The 25,838-nt window shown below is 40.0% G+C and overlaps 1 protein-coding gene across 3 annotated transcripts; it reads right to left on the bottom strand.

Moving 5' to 3' along the window:
* Window positions 1–143: 143 nt before the first annotated feature.
* Window positions 144–8,448, bottom strand: LOC114270139 (sugar transporter ERD6-like 7). Of its 3 annotated transcripts, none has more exons than XM_082906320.1 (18): window positions 8,006–8,448; window positions 7,782–7,844; window positions 7,448–7,537; window positions 7,292–7,351; window positions 7,136–7,201; window positions 6,954–7,019; window positions 3,441–3,516; window positions 3,268–3,332; window positions 3,082–3,174; window positions 2,907–2,987; window positions 2,681–2,765; window positions 2,273–2,316; window positions 2,127–2,189; window positions 1,982–2,041; window positions 1,812–1,865; window positions 1,673–1,732; window positions 1,480–1,594; window positions 144–527 (listed from the first exon to the last, which is right to left on the bottom strand). In XM_082906320.1, the coding sequence occupies exons 1-18, from the start codon at window positions 8,216–8,218 to the stop codon at window positions 412–414; spliced, it is 1,470 nt and encodes a 489-aa protein (XP_082762446.1). In that variant the 5' UTR covers window positions 8,219–8,448; the 3' UTR covers window positions 144–411. The 3 variants fall into 3 exon arrangements, with proteins under 3 accessions (XP_082762446.1, XP_082762448.1, XP_082762447.1); XM_082906322.1 differs by having other exon boundaries at window positions 8,002–8,129; XM_082906321.1 differs by lacking the exon at window positions 1,480–1,594 and having other exon boundaries at window positions 8,006–8,440.
* Window positions 8,449–25,838: the final 17,390 nt, after the last annotated feature.

The raw sequence follows: 25,838 nt of genomic DNA, 5'->3' as shown, positions 1-25,838 counted from the left end.
GGGTGAGATGCCATGGATCTGAAATGGCAAAACCTCTTACTAAACTATGTGAAATTCAATAGTCTTATCTGTTCGTGGTGACTTAATTCATAGAGATAATTGAAAAACATCCTAAAAAGTTTAAGCAGATGGAAACAGTTGAGTTACATATAATTGCTTTGTGATTTCCATTTATGATGCTATGAAAAAAAATGTACATCAAAATGATATGAATTATATAAAATCTTGAGAGACATAAAGTAAACCTTGATGATTTCACTTATTTCTCATGGATAAAATGTTCAAATACTGAGTTCCATCTTTCATTTGTGGCTTTGAACCATCTTCTGTCTCTTAAGAAGTGCAATGAGGTTCAAAATTTCAAATTAAAAATTATTTGGAAATAATGGCTCTTCCTTCTTGTCCTTTTTCTTAAATATTGATGGCGGCCTGTAACTGTTCCAAAGTTCTCCCTTTCGTTTCAGGAACCACCATAACAATGAACAAGATAGCCAGTAGGTTGATTGCACCATAAAGGATGAAGGTACCTGATAAACACTTAATCAAGCATAAGTCCACATCTCCTATATATGCTTCATCAAAATAACCTTAATTTGTGTTGGAATGATTCTTATTGAGCAGAATGCATAGTTAGTCCTAGTGTTTATCTGAAAACACAAATACCCTAGCGAATCACGCTTTGGAACACATGTTTCAAAACATGGAATATTATCATTCCAAAATGGTGAATTTAGTGATCCGAATTTCAAAGCGATCCCAAAACTTTTTTCCAATGTATTTCCTTAAATGTTTCCTTAGGAGGAAAAAAAATCAAACATAACGAATTAAAATCTAAGGTCAGTCAAGTTTTGATAGGAGAAAATGTCAAAAATGGGTCATGATGCTCATAGAAATGTGTTGCTATATAATTAATTTGGGAAAAAATTATATTTTATTAGATGCTTAATTGTTAAAAGAATATTACTCTAAAAGTGCCTTAAATTGTATAATGTAATCTATTAAAGTCTACACCTATCATACCATATTTTAGAGCATGTGGCGTATTACGTTCCCTTTCCAGTTCAATTGAAAAGGCCAGCTCACACTTTCATCAATATTTCGGTTAACAACTGTGCTTATTTCCTCTCCAGGGACAAGCTCTGCCACACCTTCATCAATGGTTGGGCCTGTGATTGGTGTGCCGTTTGTCTGGCTACAGTATGTTGTGGTCTAGGAAGGTGTGTTGGAACGTGTTCCACATCGCCTCGAGTTGCCCATCTGTGCTGGTTATAAGGCTCCAGTTTCACTCTCCTAAATACTTGGGTTTTAAGAAGTGTGGGCTGGACTTTTCTTGTGCCAAACAAGTTGCTGGATTCTGCTTAAGGTATATTATCTTGATTTTGTTCTGCTCTTTTAGCAAAGATACACAAATTTTATTTTCTTATAATTTATGTTAAAAAATATGTTGGATTGGAAATGGTAGCTGTTAAATTTCCGTACCATAAGAGCTCCAGGTCATGAGATAATTAAAAGTGTAGGACACCAACCATGCAATGAACCAATTCACCAGTGTTGCTAAGCTTCCACCTACCCCTTTTACATTTATAGGGAATATCTACAATAAGAGGAAACTCTCAGCTTGATGAAATCTTCAAATCATAGATGGAAATGATGATTCTGCAGTTTTACATACCTCAGACATTATAACCCAAGGAACTGCTCCCATTCCTACTGAAAATGCTCCTATGTATACCTGACCAAGAAAAACAGTTGTCGTATAGAAAAAATTGATATTGGTGAAAATTTTGGTTTTAGAGAGTTGATAGTATTACCAGTATGCCAGTTACAGCAAGAATTGGTGATGCATTGACTGCTATTTCATGGTCCTGGTCCACACGATGATCATTGCAGTTCAAAATTAAAACCAAAAAAAAAAAAAAAAAAAAAAGAAAAGAAAAAAAAAATTTAGCGAAGCTCTTACTATTAATTGTTTGGAAATTACCTCTAGATAGAATGAAATCGCTGTTAGTGCACAACCTATGACCATTCCTGATCCAGAAACCTAGAACGAAAAAAAATCTGACCTTACTTGAGGAGGAAGTGGAATGGCATATTTGAAGCTAATAGTACTTCATACTAGAATTTACCAATAAAAGGGGTTTTCTTCCAGCTTTGTCGATTAAGGTTGCACCTAGAGCAGCAATAGGAACCTAAAAGAAGGACACTAGAACCAATTCATTGTAAGAAGAGATATCTGGATCTCCAGGGAACTGAGGGAGTGAACGTTGATAACCTGAATACACGCATAGATTATAGTTCCAGTGCTGGAAGGAAATCCTGTGAGATTAGATATGCAATTATTGAAGTTATTGATTATAAATTAAACTAATGTTAACTTAATATTCAGAGTTGAACAGTCGAATTAGCTGTGTAGGAGCTGGAAAATAGAGGTTTAGTGAAGTTATGAACACTACGAAACGTTTAGTAAAGATTCAAAAAAGAATACGGATAGAATCAAGATTTATAACTTCCACAATTTTCTTTCCCCCCTTTCATGTCATAAGGGGCTTGCACCAGGCTGCCATATCTTCTTTTTCTTTTTTCCTTTCGTTCTATTTTTTCATGAGAATTATAAAATCCATTTACCTGCTGTGTCGAAAATACTGGCAACTTTTTCATGAGAATTATAAAATCCATTTACCTGCTGTGTCGAAAATACTGGCAACATAGAAAGAGATTCCACTGAGTCCCCCCAATTGTTGACAAACCATCAGTCCAACTCCAATCTGGTGAAAGGAAACAGTGATAAAAAAATTAGGTGGGAAAAATGATTACAGCTGAGTATCAAACTTTACAGAATGAAAGGTATCAGCTAGGCAATGAAGAAAGATAATTTGTAATAGGTTCAAGAAAAAGAAATAAATTACAAAGACCGAGCGCAAGTATCTTCTTTGAAACAAATCCAGCAGTTTGGCCTTTGGGAGCAGTTGAAGGGTTTTTATGTAATCCTGTCAAGCAATGACATAACCCTGCTTATCATTTTCCAAATTATCTGAAACATTTTCAATGAAGACTGAAGTTTTAGAGTTTAGAAGTATGAACTTGGATTTCAGCTGCCTCCTCAGATATATCAGCATCCTTGCCACGGAGTCTCTGTAGTGCAGCTTCAAAATCTTTCTGACGTCCTATCTTTGCCTGTTTTCATGTTAGGATCATTATCAACCTTTGCCTCTCTGTATTCTCTATAACGATGCCATCATAATAATTCAATTTTTTTTTAGTTCTTACCAACCATCTGGGAGACTCTGGAATCAAAAAGAGACCCAATAGCAGAATGGCACATGGAATTAGCCCTGCAAGCACTTACCAAGTCAGTACCTTGGTATTTGACAGTCGCTCTAATATTCTCTAGTTTTGAATTTGTTTTTCTATGCATATTTTGCCAAGTGCCAGGATTTCACCTATTAATGCTAAAACTCTCCATGTCAGCACTGTTCCAATTATGTAGGAAACAGAGACACCAGCAACAATCATGACCTGTAGAGTATGTTGCGGATCGTGGGCACACCAGGGGACACTCACAAGCAAAAACACAAGAGTTTTAACGTGGTTCGGCAAACCGGCCTACGTCCACGGGAGCGATGTTGTTATATATCAACAAATGGAGGAGATTACACACTCTCAACTCACTGTCTCTCTATATAACACACTCACTCACACTCTCTGACAAACAGAAAATAACTCTCACTAGCTCTCTCTGTTTTGTGCCTTTCTCTCAGCAATGTGTTTTGCCATTTGCCCTGTCTACAACTCACCATCACCATTCCATTTTATACACCTTGGAGTAGGTGGGAGTGCCATTGGGTAGCCTCCATGCTTGACTTCGGCAGCCTCCTTCTTTGACATGGTTGGTAGCCTACTTCCTTGTTGACCAACCAAGGTGTGTTCACAAGACAATTTCCCCTTCACATGGGGTGAATTCAACAAATCACCCCCTCAACCCATGTGAGGTGATCCACTGCACACACTGCTGCTAATCTTGTCACGCCCAAATTCAAAAAAGTCTGCATCTCTTCACTGAGATGCTTGCACCCCCTTGCCTGGAGTGCCCGGCACCCCCTCACTGGGGTGCCATGCAAAGCTTTACTTTGCAACTCTTTGAGATGGCATCTCTCCCTTCCATCCAGTCTTGGAGAGATCCCAATATGTCTCTAATTCAGGAGCAAAAGAAACTTTCTTTCCTGGGACATGCTTTGCTGTCTTGGTCTCTTTGCTCTGAGCTGTCTTTAGAATTGGCCGCAATGGCTCCGTCTTGTGCACCTCCGAACTGCCTCCATGCGTTCTTGTACACTTTGGTTGCCATGTCTGCTGGGCCCTATGTCTCTTCTGTGCATGTCTTGTACGACTTGCCCGGTAAGTGACAGTAGCTCCGTCTGTCACAACCTTCTCCACAAGCCTGTACAGATTCCCCTCCAGTCGTCCATGTAGCATCACCGTATCTCCATGGATGACTTTGAGATTTCCTTTGCTAGATGTGAAGCTATAACCTTTCATGTCTAGCATACTTAAGGAAATTAGATTCTTCTTCAGTCTTGGCACGTGTCGGACTCCATCCAACGTGAAAATTTTTCCATCTTCCATTCTCAGCCGTACTGTTCCCATGCCAACAATCTTACTCACAGTGTTGTTAGCCACTCGAACAATACCTCCATCCTTGGCTTGGTAGGTAGAAAAAAGTTTCTTATCCATGCATATATGATATGTGCTTCCGGAATCTAAGATCCAGTCAGGTTTCGTCATACTCGACGAAACTGTAAATGCATACTCATCCTTAGCATTTACTGCAGCAGCGACATTTGATGAGCTCGCCTGTTCCTTTTGTGCTTTGTCCTCCTTGAGCTTTGCACAGTCTTTTATGAGGTGATCCTCCTGATCACAGTAATAACACTTTCTCCTGAAGCCTGACCTTGATTGCGAACGTCCTCTTGATTTGGATCTACCCCGTCTATCATTGGACCTACCTCTGCCTTGCTCATTTTCTGAGGCAACCATGGCATTTCCTTCTGGGTGTTTGCTACTGCTACCTTCCTGTTTCTTCATCGACTCATGAGAAATGAGCGTAGCAATCACCTCATCAAGTCCAAGAGCATCCTTCCCGTACAATAGAGTTGTCCTGAGATGCTCATATGATGCAGGTAGAGAGACCAGCAAGATCATAGCCCTATCTTCCTCCTGGGTCTTGTCTCCAATGGTGTCCAATTCCATTGTGATCCTATTGAACTCGTCCAGATGTTCTGTGAGGTTCGCACCTTCTGGCATTCTAAGTGTATATAGCTGCCTCTTTAGAGATAACCGGTTTGTCAAAGATTTTGACTTGTACCTCATCTCTAACTTTGCCCATAGCTCCGCCGGATCTACTTCACTGATGACTTCCCGGAGTGTGTTGTTCCCGAGATACAACTGAATTGTACTGTTTGCCAATTCCCTCAACTCCTCCCACTTGTCATCCTTTATGTCTTCCGGTTTGTTGGACTTTTTGAGAAGAGCTTTCACCAGACCTTCTCGTGTTAAAATGTTTTTCACCCTTTGCTGCCACAGGGTAAAGTCATTACTACCATTAAAAGGCTCAATCATGAAACTTGCGCCTTTTCCTGCCATTGTAAATTTCTTCCCTTTTTAAAGAAATTTCGATGTAAGAATCTGACCGTACAGATGGGTCCGGAATATTTCAAATAGTTGGAACGCACTATTGGGTCGCCAAAAACGGACTCCGAATGGCCTAGATCTAGCCAAAACAGTTTCAACGGTTCAGATTTGCTGAATCTGGTGCGCCTGAGAAGCACCAGATAATTCCTCCGGATTGGCAGGTCAACGGCTCGGTCAACGGCGCAGGCGGCGCGGTCAACGGCGGCTTGACGGCTGGTCAACCCGGCTTGGTCAGCGGCTCAGGCTGACTGGGCTGACACGTGTCTGACACGTGTCTGACACGTGGCTGACGTGTCGGCTGACGTGGTACGCGCGTGTATTACACGCGCCTTCCCCCACTCGTCTTCTTCCTCCGTCAGCGCGTGTGGCGCGTGGATGAGAGTGGGACCACGCGCCGGGTGCCTTAACGGCGCGTGTGGGCGCGTGTCGAGACTGTGACTCACGCGCCAACTTCTAGGAGCGCGTGAGGGCGCGTGGAGAGGCTTCTGGGCTCTGTTTTTGCTGTTCTGGACTCCTCTCCTCCTGACCTTCCTCCTGGTATGCTCAAAAGTGGATTTCAACCACTTCGAAATCTGGACACTTTCGGAAAAAACTCGATTTTTCTCCACCCGGGCTCTGATACCAATTGTTGCGGATCGTGGGCACACCAGGGGACACTCACAAGCAAAAACACAAGAGTTTTAACGTGGTTCGGCAAACCGGCCTACGTCCACGGGAGCGATGTTGTTATATATCAACAAATGGAGGAGATTACACACTCTCAACTCACTGTCTCTCTATATAACACACTCACTCACACTCTCTGACAAACAGAAAATAACTCTCACTAGCTCTCTCTGTTTTGTGCCTTTCTCTCAGCAATGTGTTTTGCCATTTGCCCTGTCTACAACTCACCATCACCATTCCATTTTATACACCTTGGAGTAGGTGGGAGTGCCATTGGGTAGCCTCCATGCTTGACTTCGGCAGCCTCCTTCTTTGACATGGTTGGTAGCCTACTTCCTTGTTGACCAACCAAGGTGTGTTCACAAGACAATTTCCCCTTCACATGGGGTGAATTCAACAGAGTAAGAATAAATTAGGTATGGTATTCATTAATTTCTTTTTCTTATTAAGCTGTCAATTTTTATTATTATTTTATTATATAATTTATTTGCTCTACTTTACACATGAGAATGCATACTCAAAAAATCATCGGTGTTTGTCTCTTCCCATGTCCAATATCAAACAGAGTTGTTTCTTGTATTTGTTCAGGTGTGTGAATTTACCTGATTTAGGGTTGTCAACGCTCCTCGCAGACTCGTGGGTGCTATTTCAGCTATAAATACAGGTACCTTGTTACCAATAATACATTGGTGTCAGCAAAGTAAATATTATACATCAGCTCATAAAAATTCTTGTGAATCAAGTAACATGAAGTGACTTATTAGAAAAAGAAAGTGAAATGTACCACATAGGAAAAGACTCCCATTGCATATCCCGTTGCTAGTCTTCCAATGTCCAAAACTAAAGCCCCCTTTTGTAACAACGAAGAAAGAAATATCTGGTTACTGTGTTCTGTGAAATAAGGTCTCATAATGACTTAAAAGAGTAAGATGATACAAACCTCAGCAAAGTATATGGCTAGCCAGCCAGCAACGCAGAAACCGCTAGATACTCTCATTGCCTGCTCTCATTTCATATTTGGCACATCATTACTACTGGTATTTTCAAAGATGCAGGAAGTTCTAGACTGTATAGTGGTTGATAGATCATGGCTTACCCATTTGCGACCAATGAAATCAGCTATGGGTCCACTTGTAATTGCACCAATCATCGCACCAAAAGTCGATATGGAACCAAACAATGAGTACTGCAAAAGGAGAGTTGCAAAATGAAGTTTCAAGTTAAGATTTGAGTGGCTTGCCTTGTGTTGACTTATTCTGAAGGAACAGAAACTAGGTATGACCATTTATCATCCTCATCTATGAATATTGTTTCACTAGCCTTTGTGATTTATGGTTTTTCTGATAGGATATGTGAATAATGGAAATATGTGATGATTATACATCCAGGATAACCTCTTTCACAGGAAGGAAAATTAATGTTTAACAAACCTCTGCTAGTGATAGATCGAGATCGTCCATGATGGCCGACTCAGTAGGTGATGAATAACCTGCCTGAAAACCAACAAATTATGACACCTCAGAATTGCCACCAAAAAATTCTACTTTCCTAAGAAACTTGTTCTGAATTTGTGCTTTAGTTTGTAATGACTTCAACTATTTCTTTCAGCTTTAGTGAACATGAAATGAAGTTTGATTAAATGATTGGCACCTACACAGGTTCCAAATGCATAAGAACCACACACTGCGACAAAGGTACTAAGGTAAACCATCCATTCATGCTCCATAGTACTGCTTTTGTGGCTCTGATCTTTGGCACCATAGCCATCTTCTTCATCAGCTCGAGTCTTGTCTTCTGGTATAAGTGGCTCCCTTATCTCTTCTTGCAAGCTGTTCTCACCTTGCTCTACCTCCTGCCTGTTGTCCATCCTTCCTATCTGGTACGCTTATTTCTATGGCTAAATGTGACCAAGCTAGTAGAAGAAAATTTTTTCTCGTATGTTTAAGAACTAAGGAAGTACATGTGGAAGACTAGTGGATGAAACTTCTTTGTAGGACAAAAAGACAAAAAGAGACGAAGAACCTTTTAAAATTTCTACATTGATTTCTACTCTCTTATCTAATAGTGTCTTGATTTTAGTTAGTTGGCCAAGTGAGCAAAAAAATAAAGTTTGAGACCCATTAAAAAAAAACCAAAAGACGGTCCCACTGCATAAGGCTGCTGTCCTTGATATATTTTAAATATTAATATTAAGATAAATTACAAATATATCTTTTCAGATTTACTTAAAATATAAATTATTTTTTATAATTTGAAAAATTATAAATATTTATCTGTCAGAATTTTTTATTTAACAGAATTAATTAAAAAAGTGAAATTTCTAATTGTTCACCTATATAATAATAAAATTATCTGAATTATTAATTAAAATAAAATTTTAACATTATTAAAAACTGTTAATTAACTTGATAATTTATTAATAAAAGAACTTATTTATTATAAAATTAAAAATCTTAAAAAATATAATATAATTTTTAAAATTATAAAAAATAATTTATAATTTAAATAAATCTCAAGAAGTGTGTTTATCATTTACCCGTAATATTAATACTCATTTGTTCATGTAATCTCTATCTTCAGACTCCCAACTTACCTTTGTCGTCTGTGCATGTCTTAATGTGTCATATTCATTCATTTAATTGTTTGTTTAGTTATATTGATTGTTTGTTTAGTTATATTGAGGTGGTGAAGTATTTTATCAATCCAACTGCTTAGGGAGGTACTGTTTGCTTTGATTTTTATAACATGATTTTGATAAAAAAAAGTGAAAAGTTTGTTTCGTTAATTAGTTTTTAAAATACTATTCAAAACTTAGGTATGTTTGGTTTAATTTTCAAAACTCAATTCTATTTTCGAATTACGATTTGAATCAAAATTTATAATCAAACAAATTTTTAAAATATAATTCAAAATTATTTTCAAAACTCCTTTCTTCTCTTTTTATTTTTATGAAAAATGTTATAGGTCCTAAATTTTCTACTAAATAAAAAACTAAATATCTCACATAGGTGTGACGTCTACAAATTGCAGATCTCACACCCCATGTGAGACATTTGGTCATTTGTTTGGTAAAAAATTTAGTATTTCTAGCATTATCCTTCAAAAACTTAAAACTCAAAACTCAAAACACAATTTTACACTCAAATCATAATTTTAAAATTAAACCAAACGGACCCTTAATGTTCTCTCTCCTCTCTCTCTCTGTCTTTTTTTTTATTATTATTATTATTAATAAATCAATCAACCATTTTTTTCTCTCAATCTCTCCTCTCTCATTCTCTCACATTCTATATATCAACCAATCAATTTTTTTCTTACATCCATCTATTCAACTAAAAAACAAAATTACAAATCATCTAAAAACTATTTTCAAAACTCATAACCAAATAAATTTTCAACTTTCAAAACTCTTTTCAACAATTCATCTTTCAAAATATGATTCAAAACTTATTTTAAAAATTAAACCAAATGGATGACACAGAAAATTAGATAACATACTTTTTACACACTACAACAAAAAGTGTCTTTGGAGACGAAAACTAATGACGAAAATAAATTTTGTCACGAGAGACTTACCTTTTAGTGAAGAAAATAATATTTCGTCTCTAATTGTACCATTTTTAGAGAGAAAAATAAATTTTCGTCACCAATACACATACATAATAAAAAATTAGGTGACTGTAACGCCCTCAAAATAAGACATAATCCAATCATTCAATAAATCCATAAAACATAATAGAAATATCATATTTTCATTCATCAGAGTTTGTATTACGATGGATATTACATGATCGCAACAAAATGAATGCCCTAGGGCTTACAGCTTTCGAAGTCATCGCTTGGTTACAACAAAAGAGTCCTAGCTCTATACATAAAAAGCCCTAGGCTTGAATATACATTTAACATCAAAACGAATAACAAAAGGGAGTCTTCAACTCCAAAATCTCCCAAGCTAAGATCTCGAAGGCGGCATATCACTTGTACTTGAAAAATGGTGTCTCAAGCAGGGAGAGTCAAAGCCCAGTAGAGATATGCTAAACAACATATGAAAATTAACTAAAACATTAGCATCCGATAAATGTTTAATACTTGTAAACCAACTTACACCAAATCCACTACAAATCAACATTGATATCCTAATCAATCCACTCCCCTCTATTTATCAAAATTAATTTATTTACATAGCTCATTGTTATTCAAACAATTTGAAACGAGACTACAACTCATTTATCAACACTTCAATTATAAACATCATTCATACACTTCCATTCACTTGCCATATTACGGAACTACGTCCGAGGGAACCGGCACCCAAATATATATAAGATTTCGGGATTTTCACCCTGAACACTCCAGCCAACTTAATTATCAATGGAGTCCATCCCCGATCTCCTCCCAAACAAGATACATATACAATGTATTTAAACATGTTGTCATATACAATGACCAATTAAATCACATATTCAATGTGTTAATCCAACCGTCATATTCAATGACATAATCCAATTAATTTGTTTCAATTTACCTAATCATCATGCATCTTCTATAACAATCATGGCTGTCCTCCACCGATAGCTCAAAACAGTTATTTCTAAACAGATAAATAAATAGGTGAGTGATTTATCAATTCAACTACACCATTTAATCACATTTTTCCCCAATCTCATAATTTCCAAACCAATTTCATATTTCCACACTTGATTTCATTAATCATATAAATAATTTATTTAATTCAAATTAGGGCATTTTCCCCTTTTAGCTTACATGGTACCCAAGACCCAATTTCACCAGTTATCCCCAAGCAATAACATGTTCAAGACCTCTCATACCCATAGGGAACCCAAATTAGAAAACCCCTCATTCAAACATTTCAATTTCAAACCCTAACTTCACCCAAACTTCCCAAATCCCACCATTTATACCAAATGACAAATATCTATGTTAAAACCCATATAGGAGAGTAAAATATCCCTACCTCAAGTGTAGAAGCCCAAGGGAGAAGAGCCAAGCGCGAGATAAACTTCGAAAGTGATGAAACCAACTTTTACTTGGTTGAAAATGGAGATCTTGAAGAGCTCAATCTTTTTATCAAAGGAAGGAGGGTGAAGAGATCACTAGATCTAGGTCAAGATGTAGAGAAAGAGAGTATTTTAGAGAGAGAGGCTCTCAACTTAGGGTTTTGGAAAGTTTTAGAGAGAGAAAGGATAGAAAAAGTGATTTAAAAAGTCACTTTCGCGATCTGATATACACACAGTTCGCTCGAGCGGAGAGTTTGACGCTCAAGCGTCAGACACATAAATTCAACCCGCTCGAGCGCAATAAAGGCCGCTTGAGCGCCAAGACACAACAGCAAGGCACTACCCGCTTGAGCGCAATGAGACCCACTCGAGCGTAGAATACACTTGCCCACTATTTTACAGACTTTAGACAGTTGCTCAAGCGCCAGAGAGGCCACTCGAGCTCAGACTCCCTCGAGCGTAAGAAACTTCGCTTGAGCATGAAAAACACTTCTGTAGTATTTTTGCAGATGCACAAAGTACTAAATGATTGCAAACCCCGCTCGAGCAGAAGACCAAAATTATGGGCAACAAGGTTCTAAACCAAGTAGTAACCAACCTGTTCTAAACATGCCCAAAACATTCAAAAACCTAAATTCAAAGGGTAAGAAGTGGAAAAGGCATAAACAACAACATTAAACCACAAGAACCTAGTCTGGAACGCCATAAAAGTCGAGTCAAAAATCGGGATTGCTATAACTTCCCCCCCTTAAAGAATTTCGTCCCCGAAATTACAAATTAAGTTCAAAATCAACGTTTGGTCATTCCCAACCATGTTATTCTTACAAATCCAATACCATGACCCATCATTCGGCCATTCATTCACACCGACTCGATACATGAGCCCCACATTGAAACGAAATTCACAATTTCCAAAACATTAACAATGTTTAATCAAAATTCAAATTTTCAAGAAATGTACATGGCATATACAATGCTCCCAAGGTAATACAATACACGTGATATTCCATATTCCCAAACATATGCAATGTGTACAATAAACTCATGTTTCCAAGATGTCTATAACATATACAATGTTCTCATACTTTAAAACATATACAATGCTCATACTTTTCTTTAACAACAATTATAATCTCAATACAAAGTCATACATTAGAAAACAAGTCCGGATACTTCTCTCGGACTTCCATTTCACGCTCCCAAGTCACTTCCTCAACTCCGTGATGTTTCCACAATACCTTGACCAAGGGAATCGTCTGGCCTCGCAAGACTTGGTCCCGTCTATCCAAGACCCTCACCGGTCTCTCCTCATACAAAGCATCCTCATCTACTTCTAAGTCGATCCAATCCAGTACATGTGATGGATCCGGCTCATATTTCCGAAGCATACTAACATGAAACGCATCATGTACTCCGGACAGTTGTGGCGGCAACGCCAAACGGTAGGCAACCTCCCCAACCCGCTCAAGGATCTCAAAAGGGCCAATAAACCGAGGGGACAACTTCTCACTCTTTCCAAATCTCATCAAACCCCGTTGAAGTGATATTTTCAAAAAGACGTGATCTCCCACCTCAAATGACAACAGCCTCCTCCTACAGTCGGCATAACTCTTTTGGCGACTCTGGGCTGTAATCAACCTTTTACGGATAAGTGCCACTTTCTCCGTCGTTTTCCTAACCAACTCTGGACCTAACAAAGGTGCATTACCCACCTTGGCCCAACACACTGGAGATCAACACAGTCGGCCATACAAGGCCTCAAATGGTGCCATGCCAATATTCGATTGGAAACTGTTGTTGTAGGCAAACTCCACTAATGGTAGGTGTCTCTCCCACGACCCGTTAAAGTCAAGGACACAGCCTCGAAGCATATCCTCAAGGATCTGAATAGTGCGCTCGGACTGCCCGTCAGTCTAAGAATGGTAAGCCGTGCGAAAGGTCAATCTAGTGCCCAAGGCACTCTGCAAGCTCTGCCACAACCGGGCAGTGAAACGTAGATCTCTATCTGAGATAAACGACACTGGGACCCCGTGCAACCTCACTATGTCCCGAATATACAAGTCAGCAAGGTAATCTACTGAATCTCTTACGTGCATAGAAATAAAATGCGCTGACTTGGTCAACCAGTCAACTACCACCCAAATGGCATTACTGCCCCGTTGAGTCTTCGGAAGACCCACCACAAAATCTATCGTGACATGCTCCTATTTCCACTCGGCTATGGACAAGGGCTGTAACAAACCCGCTGGCCTCTGATGTTCGGCCTTCACTTGCTGACAAATAAGGCACCTTGATACAAACACCGCCACATCCTTCTTCATACCCCTTCACCAAAACTGGCGACTCAGATCATGATACATCTTTGTGCCTCCCGGATGCACCGCAAGGCGTGAATGATGGAACTCTCGAAGTACTTTGTCATGACCCGAACCTGTCCCTATGGATTAAGGTCATAACCGGCCAGTAATCAAGGGATTACCTATGGCCTCAAACCAAATAAAACATGTTTCATCAGAGTTAAGGGGCCAAAATGGAAGCAAGCTAAGAAAAATTGTCCATAGAGCTGTGCTTACATGGCACATCAAAACATCACAAAAATATACTCATTAATAACCCATACCAAAAAGGAAATAGTTTAAGGTTCTATACACACAGGATCATTCAAGTCTTAGTCAGCCAAACTCAAAGCATATGTGTACAAAGGTGATTCAACATTACCGCCAACATAGTAAAATTATAACAAAAGAACAAAAGGGTAAAACGAAGTCTCATACATGAGACGTTTGGGCTGACTCCTCAAAACTTTGACTGTTCCTCACATACTTCACGAAGGCTGGGTTTGGACATCTCTTGGCTCACCTACAGACATATGAATGAGAGTGAGCGAAAGCCCAGTGAATAATATCAAATAAAGAGAGTACATGAATGAAATTTGAAACAGATATATCAAACGGTCTTAGACCCATTCATGTTTCCAAATGGTGCGTTACACGGCTTCGAGCTTGAACATATCAAACGGCCTTTGGCCCACTTGTTTTTAACCAACGGCCTCGGGCCCAATTCATTCATATCAAACGGCCTCTGGCCCAATCATTCTTATCCAACAGTCTTTGGCCCAATCATTCATGTCCAACGGCCTCTGGCCTAATCATTCATGTCCAACAGCCTCTGGCCCAATCATTCATGTCAAACGTCCTCTGGCCCAATCATTCATGTCCAACGGCCTCTGACCCAATCATTCAGCATGACGAATGTTGTCTACCTTTCAAATTAACAAACTCATAAAACTCGAATATGAGTAAACAATTGGACAAAAGACATACTTCAAATATCTTTACTAAGATATTACTCAGAGTGTTCGGCTGGTGGATTTGCCCTTGAGCTCGACCCTACACATTACATAACATATATGGGTCACAAACGATTCAATCCGTTCTTAATTCACATATTCTTCTTAGGCCTCTTTCTTATCTTCTACATCTATTTATAATGCTTAATGCATGCTTGAGAGTGCTTAGAAATGAAAGGGAACGGAAAATGAAGCACAAAACATCCTTTCAAAGTTTCAGAAACAGGACTCCCCGCTCGAGCGCGGTTTCTGACGCTCGAGTGGACCCATCTGGTCTGCAAAAGTACTGGTTGCCTCATTTTTGCACTCGAGCGTAACTTTGGACGCTCAAGCTGAGAGTCGAAACATGTGACTGACGCTCAAACGTGACTCTCCCCGCTCGAGCGGACATTAATGCCTGCAAAAGTTTTTGGGAACTAACATTTTACGCTCAAGCGACGCTTTCCCCGCTCGAGCAGACATGCCAAATTCTGAAATTTCCAGAATTGTTCTTGAAGCTCAAACTTAACATTCAAAAGCCCAAAACTCGTGTTCTTGGCTCAAAAACGTGGAAACACATCATATATCATGAGTACATAAGCAATATGAGGCCAATTGTTCAAAATCATGATTTAATTCTCAAATCATCTCAATAAAACACATAGCTTCATGATTAAACTTCAATATACATATAACCAAACTCCATAACTTCATGATTTACACATGCATGTGTAATATAGACTTCAATACCATTTCAAATGGCACAAGTGATGTTTATACTCATGAAGCTCAACAAAACCATGCTTGCATGTATGATTCAACACTCAATTTCTCATAATTGACATGCTACATGTTAAATTATGCAAATTCTTGGCAATTCTCTTCATGCATGTACATATCAACTTCAATTTCATCACAATCAATTCAATTCATGTTCTTGATTACCATTTGATTTTGAATTCACAAAATTACAAACTCAAACTCATGAATTTAGTTACCTAGGAGCTCCAATCTTCTATAATGTAGTTAAATCTTGGGTTAATCTTCAAGATCACCAAGCTCCTTGATCAATTCTCTATTTTGAGTTCCCTCTCTCTCTAAATTCAGCACTCTCACTCTCTCTAGAGTGTAATCTCAGCCAAATGAGAGAAATGAGCTCAAAACAATGCTAAAAAATGTAAATAGACGACCTATATATGTTGGCCTAATCAAGTTTGATTAAGGCTAAGTAATTAATCCCAATTTAATCATTCTGAATCTAATTATTTTGATCCAAATCAATTTCTAATTAAATTTCACCGTAGGCTCTAAAAATTATGATAATCACAATGGCGTAATCAATTTTAGTTTCTATGGTCGATAAGGCCTTTAATTTAAATCTTAAAGTAGAAAATCAAACAGATTTTCTTACGGTAAACAGATAGAAATACAAAAACACATATAATCACATAATTATCACACAAGACCACACCAAACATATAATCATAATCATAATCAAGATCAATTAGCATAATACGGAACAGGGTTATCTCATACTTCCTCTCGGCACAACTCTGGCACAAACAAGCGGTCTCGGTATCTCACACTCAGGTCGGGATACACAGTCAAACCTTTCTCTACCTTCCCACTGGAGATATTCTCCCGGAGGGATTCTACCTCAAAGTCACCCTTCTGTGCTTCTAACACTCGATTCACAATCGTAGGTTGTGCAACCACAGAAAACAAGACTATAGATTCAACAGACTCGCCTAGATGCACGTCAAACTCACCAAGAGCACGCAATATCTCTTATTCTTGGATAACAATACAAGCTACATCACTAATGGACTTCCTACTTAGGGCATCAGCCACAACATTGACCTTTCCTGAATGATAATGCAACTCAAAGTCATAATCTTCTATGAACTCCATCCACCTTCTCTGCCTCAAATTCAAGTCTGTGTAAACAGATACTTCAGACTCTTATGATCCGAGAATACCTCAAATCTCTCACCATAAAGATAGTGCCTCTAAATCTTCAAGGCAAATATCATAGTCGCTAACTCTAGGTCGTGAGTAAGGTAGTTCCTCTCGTGTGTTTTCAACTGACGTGAGCCATAGGCTATTACTTTCCTCTCTTACATCAATACCCAATCCAAACCCTCTCGTGAGGCATCACAATACACTGCATAGCCCAAACCCCTCTCTGGAATAATCAAGACTGGAGCGGTGGTAAGCTCTTGGAACGACTTTTCGCAAGTCTCACTCCACACAAATTTGACCCATTTCCGCATCAATCTAGTCAAAGGCGAAGCTAGCCTGGAGAAATCCTTCACAAACCGACGGTAATACCTGGCCAACCCCAAGAAAATACAGATCTCGAAGACATTCTTAGGTTGTGCCCAATCTTGCACTGCCTCTATCTTGAATGAATCTACGGTCACCCCTTCCCTAGATACCACATGGCCTAAGAACTTAACCTCTCTTAGCCAGAACTCACACTTTCCAAACTTAGCATATAGCTTATGGGCTCTAAGCAACTCAAGAACCACTCGCAAGTGTTCCTCGTGCTCCCCCTCAGAAGGTGAATAAATCAGAATGTCATCCACAAAGACGACCACGAAACGATCTAAGAATTCTCAGAAGATTCGGTTCATCAAATCCATGAACACAACCGGTGCATTGGTAAACCCAAAAGCCATCACCAGAAACTCATAATGGCCATACCGCGTACGGAATGCCGTCTTCGGGATATCCTCCTCCCTGACCCTCAACTGATGGTAACCTGATCTCAAGTCTATCTTGGAGAAACAAAGAGATCCCTTCAACTGATCAGACAAATCATCTATATGAGGCATAGGGTACTTGTTCTTAATCATAACCCGGTTCAATTTTCAATAATCAATGCAAAGTCTCAAAGCCCCATCTTTCTTTTTAGCAAAGAGGGTCGGTGCTCCCCAAGGCGAAGTACTAGGGCGAATAAAACCCTTGTCTAGTAACTCTGGGAGTTGAATCTTCAACTCACTCAACTCAGCTGGGGCAAAACGATAAGGTGCCATGGAAATCAGTGTCGTGCCAGGCACTAAGTCAATAGAGAACTCGATCTCTCGATGGGGTAGTAAACTAATAAGATCCTCAGGAAAGACGTCCAAGTACTCACAAACCACTCTTGGCAACTCAATCCGAGTCTCATCACACTCACTACTCATAAAGCTAGCGAGAAGACAACTAAGCTCACTCCGCCCTAGTGGATCATACACCGGCGGTAAAACCCTACCAACCCGATCTCCCAAGAAATGGAAACACTCGTCGCTCAAGGTACATACAGTAACCCTCTAGTGGTAACAATCTATAACAGTCCGGTATGACGATAACCAGTCCATACCCAAAATTACATCAAACCCAAACATATCCATCAACACAAAAGAAAAAGGAAGCCAACGATCGGCGACCTCTATATCACAGCCCCGACACCCCTGTTTCAAAACCATCTCACCCCCAATAGGTGATACCACACAAATAGGAGATACTAACTGCGTCAACTCCAATCTCAAAACAGATGCAAATGTAGAAGATATAAAATAATGGGATGCACCCGTATCAATCAACATATTAGCAATCGAGTTACAAAATAAAAAGGTACCTCTCACAACAGATGGAGCCGGTACAAGATTCGGCGTTGTAACAGCATACACGCGCCCTTAAGGTCTTTGATCTACTTGCTCACCTCTCAGAGCATAAGACTGCTACACAGACTGAGCCAAAGAGGCTCCCTGATTGGCCCTTGAGGCCTGAACTGACTGCACTGGCTGGTAACTCTGTGTCTGCCTCGAACCAAACGCACCAGATGTGCCACTCAACTGCGGGCAAAACCTCTTCAAGTGCCCCGCCTGCCCACACTAATAACAAATAAGCGGCTGGCCTCTGCCCTGACCCTGGCCTTGAGAACGAGCCGAAGATGATGCTGCACGCTGCCTTCCTCTCCTCTGTGGGCAAACTGGAGACTTGTGGCCCATCTAACCACATTTGTAACAGGTGATGTCTCCCTGACCGCCTTTCCTAGAACCCAAACTCGGTACTGGAAAGGTAGACCTCAAATGCGCTCTCTGGGACTGCTGAGGATTAGAACCCCTTTGCCTCTTACCGTCCCCCTGGCCATCCTGACTCCTCCTAGAGCCCCTCATCCTCTCCTCCTCCGCATGCATAATGGTCTCAAGATGGGCTGCAACCTCCACGAGGCGTCCATAATCCCTAATCATGGACCCGGCAACTCTGAACATGAGTCTGGTCCTCAGTTTCTTCTCGAACTCCAAACAACAGCGTTCCTCAGTCGCCACTAATTCTGGTGCAAACTTAGACAAGCTAGTAAAGGTGGCCTCAAACTCAGCCACTGGTGTGTTCAACTGTTTGAGCTGCAAAAATTGATCCCTTAGCTTCTCTCTCACTGTAGCAGGCAAGAACTTGTCCTGGAAAGCTTCAACAAAGGCCTCCCAAGTCCCTCTGATGCGCCCCTGCGCATACTTCTACCACTGACCCGCGTCTCCCTTCAGTTGGAAGGACGCCAAGGTCACTCGCAAGACCCCGTCTTCAATGCCAAGCATCTCAAACGTCTTCGTCATCTGCTCAAGCCACTCATCTGCCTTCAGGGGCTCCTTAGGATCACCCAAAAATTCATCCGGATTCGACCGGAAGAACTCCCTCTTCAAAAAAGACGGCCTTGCCTTAGCTATTTGGGCCTGAACTTGATTCTCAACCTTGAGAATGTCCATAGATTCCCTCAATCCTCTGGCCATTTCACGGGCTAAGGCGCCCATGGCTTACTGACCTACTGGCTCGACCACGTTAGCCTGACCAACTCCCTTCTCTTGTGCTGGAATCTCATCTGGTATAGACATCTCCTGCCTCCAAGGCCTACTACGCCTACCACCACGACCTCGTCCTGACATCCTAATAAAGATAACAAAGGAATTAGCACATTCACAAATGTGCCGAAACTATTTCACTCATGTCCTAACACAATGAACAACAGTAATTCACTCCACATAAGCACATAATCACATAAACACTTACAAATTTCATTTCCGGATAATGATCTCATGTGGCGTTGCTAGAGTTCTAGTTAGAAACGATAGTGATCAAGTGCCTTTCCAACAGGACTCTCAGAAACCCATGGACCCGATCAACATCCTAGAAACTAAATCTCATACCCATATAGTCACATAAACATGTTATCATATCAGCACATAACATTATACTTAAGTCTCCAACAAGCGAGAAAAACCCATTGTGATACTAATCACTTCCCGCGTACCCAAAGTATTCAAACCTGGTACGCTCTGATACCAAGTTATAACGTCCTCAAAATAAGACATAATCCAACCATTTAATAAATCCATAAAACATAATAGAAATATCATCTTTTCATTCATCAGAGTTTGTATTACGATGGATATTACATGATCGCAACAAAATGAATGCCCTACGGGCTTACAGCTTTCGAAGTCATCGCTTGGTTACAACAAAAGAGTCCTAGCTCTATACATAAAAAGCCCTAGGCTTGAATATACATTTAACATCAAAACGAATAACAAAAGGGAGTCTTCAACTCCAAAATCTCCCAAGCTAGGATCTCGGAGGCGGCATATCACTTGTACCTGAAAAATGGTGTCTCAAGCAGGGTGAGCCAAAGCCCAGTAGAGATATGCTACACAACATATGAGAATTAACTAAAACATTAGCATCCGATAAATGTTTAACACTTGTAAACCAACTTACACCAAATCCACTACAAATCAACATTGATATCCTAATCAATCCACTCCGCTTTATTTATCAAAATTAATTTATTTACATAGCTCATTGTTATTCAAAAAATTTGAAACGAGACTACAACTCATTTATCAACACTTCAATCATAAACATCATTCATACATTTCCATTTACTTGCCATTTTACGGAACTATGTCCGAGGGAACCGGCACCCAAATATATATAAGATTTCGGGACTTTTACCCTGGATACTCCGGCAAACTTAATTATCAATGGAGTCTATCCCTTATCTCCTCCCAAACAAGATACATATACAATGTATTTAAACACGCTGTCATATACAATGACCAATTAAATCACATATTTAATGTGTTAATCCAACCGTCATATTCAATGACATAATCCAATTGATTTGTTTCAATTTACCTAATCATCATGCATCTTCTACAACAATCATGGCTATCCTCCATCGATAGCCCAAAACAGTTATTTCTAAACAGATAAATAAATCTATCAAACAGATGATTTATCAACTTTACCATAGGTGAGTGATTTATCAATTCAACTACACCATTTAATCACATTTTTCCCCAATCTCATAATTTCCAAACCAATTTCATATTTCCACACTTGATTTCATTAATCATACAAATAATTTATTTAATTCAAATTAGGGCATTTTCCCCCTTTAGCTTACATGGTACCCAAGACCCAATTTCACCAGTTATCCCCAAGCAATAACATGTTCAAGACCTCTCATACCCATAGGGAACCCAAATTAGAAAACCCCTCATTCAAACATTTCAATTTCAAACCCTAACTTCACTCAAACTTCCCAAATCTCACCATTTATACCAAATGACAAATATCTATGTTAAAACCCATATAGGAGAGTAAAATATCCCTACCTCAAGTGTAGAAGCCCAAGGGAGAAGAGCCAAGCACGAGATAAACTTCAAAAGTGATGAAACCAACTTTTACTTGGTTGAAAATGGAGATCTTAAGAGCTCAATCCTTTTATCAAAGGAAGGAGGGTGAAGAGATCACTAGATCTAGGTCAAAATGTAGAGACGGAGTCTCTCAACTTAGGGTTTTGAAAAGTTTTAGAGAGAGAAAGGATAGAAAAAATGATTTATAAAGTCACTTTCGCGATCTGATATACGCACAGTCCGCTCGAGCAGAGAGTTTGACGCTCGAGCGTCAGACACATAAATTCGACCTGCTCAATTGCAATAAAGGCTGCTCGAGCGCCAAGACACAACAGCAAGGCACTACCCGCTCGAGCGCAATGAGACCCACTCGAGCATAGAATACACTCGCCTAGTATTTTACAGACTTCAGACAGTCGCTCGAGCTCCAGAGGAGCCGCTCGAGCATAAGAAACTCCGCTCGAGCGTGAAAAACACTTATGTAGTATTTTCGCAGACGCACAAAGTACTGAATGATTGTAAACCCCACTCGAGCGCAAGAAGGCCCGCTCGAGCGGAAGACCAAAATTCTGGGCAATGAGGTTCTAAACCAAGTAGCAAGCAACTTGTTCTAAACATGCCCAAGACATTCAAAGACCCAAATTCAAAGGGTAAGAAGAGGAAAAGACATAAACAACAACATTAAACCACAAGACCCAAGTCCAAAACGCCATAAAAATCGGGTCAAAAACCGGGATCGCTGTAGTGACGAAATTATTTTTGGTCATAATTTTTATTTTTTTCGTCACTAAAATTTTTTCCCGCCATTGAAAAATTTGGAGGGAATTATTTCACCAAATTAGTGACAAAAAATTTCGACTCTATTAAAAAATATTATTAGTGAGGATAAATATTTGTCACCAAATACTTCAATATATAAAATTACATAATTTTATGTTTTGGAGACAAAAATCTATTCCTCACCAAATCCATTCTCTTAACCCAAATATGGCACTCATTCACAAATCTTAGGGCTATGAACGGCAGGGTTTCCTTTCGGTTCTCCTCGCTCTCTTTTGGGTGTTGTAGACACTCCATTTTTGACCGTCCTGAAGACTTGGACGTCACCGTTTGAACACCCAGTGATCATCCCTTGTTTGTGTTCGTTTGGAGTTCCCGGAGCTCTCGGCTACACGCCTTGCCTCAGGATCTCCGAACTTGACTGTTTAGTGTCTGGTTTTGCACCAAACACTTGTGTTTTGCCTTGGAGGGGCAGGGAATGCCTTGTGAGGCATCCCCACACATCACCGGCCATGGCCAGAGGCCACCGGCTGGTGTTTTGTTGCCATCGGCAATCTATATTGCCGGTCGGCACTATTTGTTGCCGGTCGGCACTCAATTTTGTCAAAATGACATTTTTGGGCAGCCGACTACTGTTCATCTGCTTTTGTAGATATTTTATTGCAGATGTCTTGCATTTGGCTCCCCTCCATACACGTGTATGGAGGGATCTCTCTCTTTAGAAGCTTGTCTTGTAAGCTTTACAAGACAAAAAGCTCTATAAGAGGAGCCCTCCTCCCCCTTGTTTAGGTTAGAGATTTTAGACAGCCATATTAGGGTTTTGAGTTCTAGGGTTAGGATTGATACACATTCTATCTCTATATCTCTCTCTCTTTTACCTTTGTGTGTGTTTAAGTGTGTTTGTGTCTTACTATTGCACACAAACACATAGTGTTTCACCTTTCCTTGGTTCCTTGAAAAACCAGAGGTTGTTCTTGGTGTTCTTGGGTGGTTTTGAGCTTGAAGAACCAGCTGGTCCACCATTTGTGAAGAAAGTCAACAAGGGTAAGAACCTAGTCCATTTATTCCCCATTTTTGCATTGTATTTTTACCTATCTTAAAATTGTTTTTGAGCTTGGTGTATAATATAAAAAAGTTCTGTTTTTAGGCCCTCTAAATAGTTTGTTTAGAGTGTTTTGTGGTTTGGAGGTGTTTGACCCCTCTTAGGCCTTGAGAGGCCCCATTTTGTGCTATTTTGAGTGAGCTCCGAGACCTTGGTGTTTGGGCCACCTCACCACTGAAATCTTAAGGGATTTCAGAGGTGAGGATGGTGCCTTGAGGTCCCAAGAAGGAGAGGGCCACCCCCTCTCCTTATTGTCCTTGAAATGAACCATTTTTGGCCTCTTGAGGGAGCATCTAGCTAGGCTTCATGTTGACCATGCCTTGGCTATTTTTTGTGCCTATTATATCATAATATGCCTCTGTTTATTGTTGGTTTTGGTACACCATGCATGCTTAGCATACCTATCTTGTAATGCCATGTTTAGGCCTTAACATGCCTTAGGTTGTAAACCTTTGTTCAAGCTTGTTTTAGGTCTAGTTTTGTGAAGCTTCTATGCTTATTTTAACATGCTAGAGGTCTGTCCATAGTTATTTGGGTCGGCCATGGCATGCATTGTATAGCCCCTTTGCATTTTTGGCTTGTTGGCCTTAAGTGTGTGAATGTATAGCATGCATCCTTGCCTTAATTTAGTGGGTTGGGACCATTTGTCATGTAATTTCAGTCCCTTTGACATGCTTGTATGCTTGCCTTGGACACCTCTTTAATGCTTTGAAAGCTTGTGTAGCATGTTCCATGTTTTGGCCATTGTACATGCCTTTGAATTTGAGCCACTTAGATGCCATCTAGGGGGTCCCCTTTGCATGGTCTAGGTCTGCCTTGAACCTATTTTAAGTCCTCTTAGCCTTGTGAGGCTTGGTTGGCTTGGTCATGGTTCAAGCCCCTTTGACTTGCTTCAAGTACTTGGGCCATTTATTGCATGCTTAGTCTATTTTGTTTGCTTGGTTTGGCACCATCTTTACATGATTTTCAATGCTTACCTTGCATGCCATATGTCCATGATTACCCTCTTTCAAATGTGTTTGAGAGTTGTCCCATTTGTGCCTAAGTGTTGGCCCTTAATCATGTGCATGTGTGCATGTGTATTTGGTCTTTTATTTTGGTCACTTTGGCCACTGTTTTGGGCCTTATTAGAGCTGCCCAAATCATGTTAGTCCATCTTTTTGTTTGTTGCATGTACTCCTTGTATGTTGTAGCATATTAGTGAGTTGTTGAATAATTGAACTTGCATGATTGAATGAAGTCACATGTTTGTTTACATGCTTAAACACCCACATTGTGCCTTGCATGCTTGTTGGTTGCGTTATCTCATGCCTTGTATGCTTGTTTGCGTAGTTTGTGTGCCGAGTGTACATCACTCACATTGCATTGCTATGTCGCATGCTAGCTCGCATGATTAGGATTGCATTGCATTAGCATGCATACTCTACCTCTTGACCAAGTCATGATGGAGGTCGAGTCCCATTGGTTTGTTGGTTTGCATTGCATTTGACATCAAAACGTGCACACTTGGTCTTTTGGGCCATCACGCATGGAAATACACGATTGATGGTCCGAGAACCAAGGAACATGTTCCTTTGATTCATTAACATGATAAGGGACATGATTGGTGCATATATGCCTTGAATTGTATTGTCATGCTCTGCCTTGCCCTCTGTTGCTGTCAATTGCAGATTCTGCAGGAGCTTTCTGCCGACCGGCAGTTCTAAGTGCCGACCGGCAATCCTCCCTCTGCCGATAGCTTTACCAATGGCCGGTGATCACATGCCACTGCCGGTGAGCATTCTACCCAGCCGATGGCATTCTCCAGTATCCAGAGAAGCAATCTGAAGTTTTGGCAGCCTCCAGAGGAGTAAAGAAAGGAAAACAGAGGCAGCCTATGCATGGCGGTGCACTTCCGAGCAAGACCCAAGCACACATTGCATTGGGTTCTCTTCCCGAGGCAGTTTACTGTTTTTCCTAGCTTAGTTAGTTTGTTAGCTAATTAGGCAATTTGTAATATTTAATTAGCTTGTAGGTTAATTATCTGTATTATTCTTTTGGTCCCTCCGAGCGAGGACGAATCTGTAATAAGTGTGGGTGAGTGTGTGAATGTCTTCCAACCCCCACTTCTTTCTTCCCTTTTATTTACCTGCTTATGATGGTAGATTAGGGCATGTTTAAATTAGCATACCTTATGCTATGCATGCGTGCATTCATACATTTGTCCCGCATGCACCGGGCTCGGTACATCATTCTAACTGTATTTGTACTTCAATTTCAAATTGAATACGTGATAGTTGTAGCATTTCACATACCATGTTTAGGTTAGCCGAGCCTATCTAATTGCATCTTGTATGTGCTGCATTAGTCAATTTAACATGAACTAGGATCACGCATGTTTGCTAACTAGTTTATTGTTTTGGCACGGAGTACATTGTAAGTATTTATGCTTTAGCATACCGCATGCGTGTGAATGTTAAAATGGCAGCATGATTACCATGTGGCTAGATGCTTATGTGATAAACTGTTTGAATGCCTGTGGGTGAAGGTTGGATTGTTTGAGTTGGAAAAACTCGTTGAAATCCGTATTTTAGCCTACTTGC

Source organism: Camellia sinensis, chromosome 14 (genome assembly GCF_055761805.1).
Source record: "Camellia sinensis isolate YWXY chromosome 14, ASM5576180v1, whole genome shotgun sequence".
Taxonomy (NCBI): domain Eukaryota; kingdom Viridiplantae; phylum Streptophyta; class Magnoliopsida; order Ericales; family Theaceae; genus Camellia; species Camellia sinensis.
Note: the sequence above shows the minus strand (reverse complement) of the source record. Positions and strands in the feature narration are given on the sequence as shown.

Excerpts from the sequence above, each read along its gene's own strand:
- LOC114270139 (XM_082906320.1), bottom strand. The coding sequence starts at position 8,218 with ATGGACAACAGGCAGGAGGTAGAGCAAGGTGAGAACAGCTTGCAAGAA. Across the intron at positions 7,845-8,005 it reads CTTATGCATTTGGAACCTGT|GCAGGTTATTCATCACCTAC; the intron begins GTAGGTGCCAAT and ends GTTGGTTTTCAG. Across the intron at positions 2,190-2,272 it reads TAATCTATGCGTGTATTCAG|GTTCCTATTGCTGCTCTAGG; the intron begins GTTATCAACGTT and ends TCCTTCTTTTAG.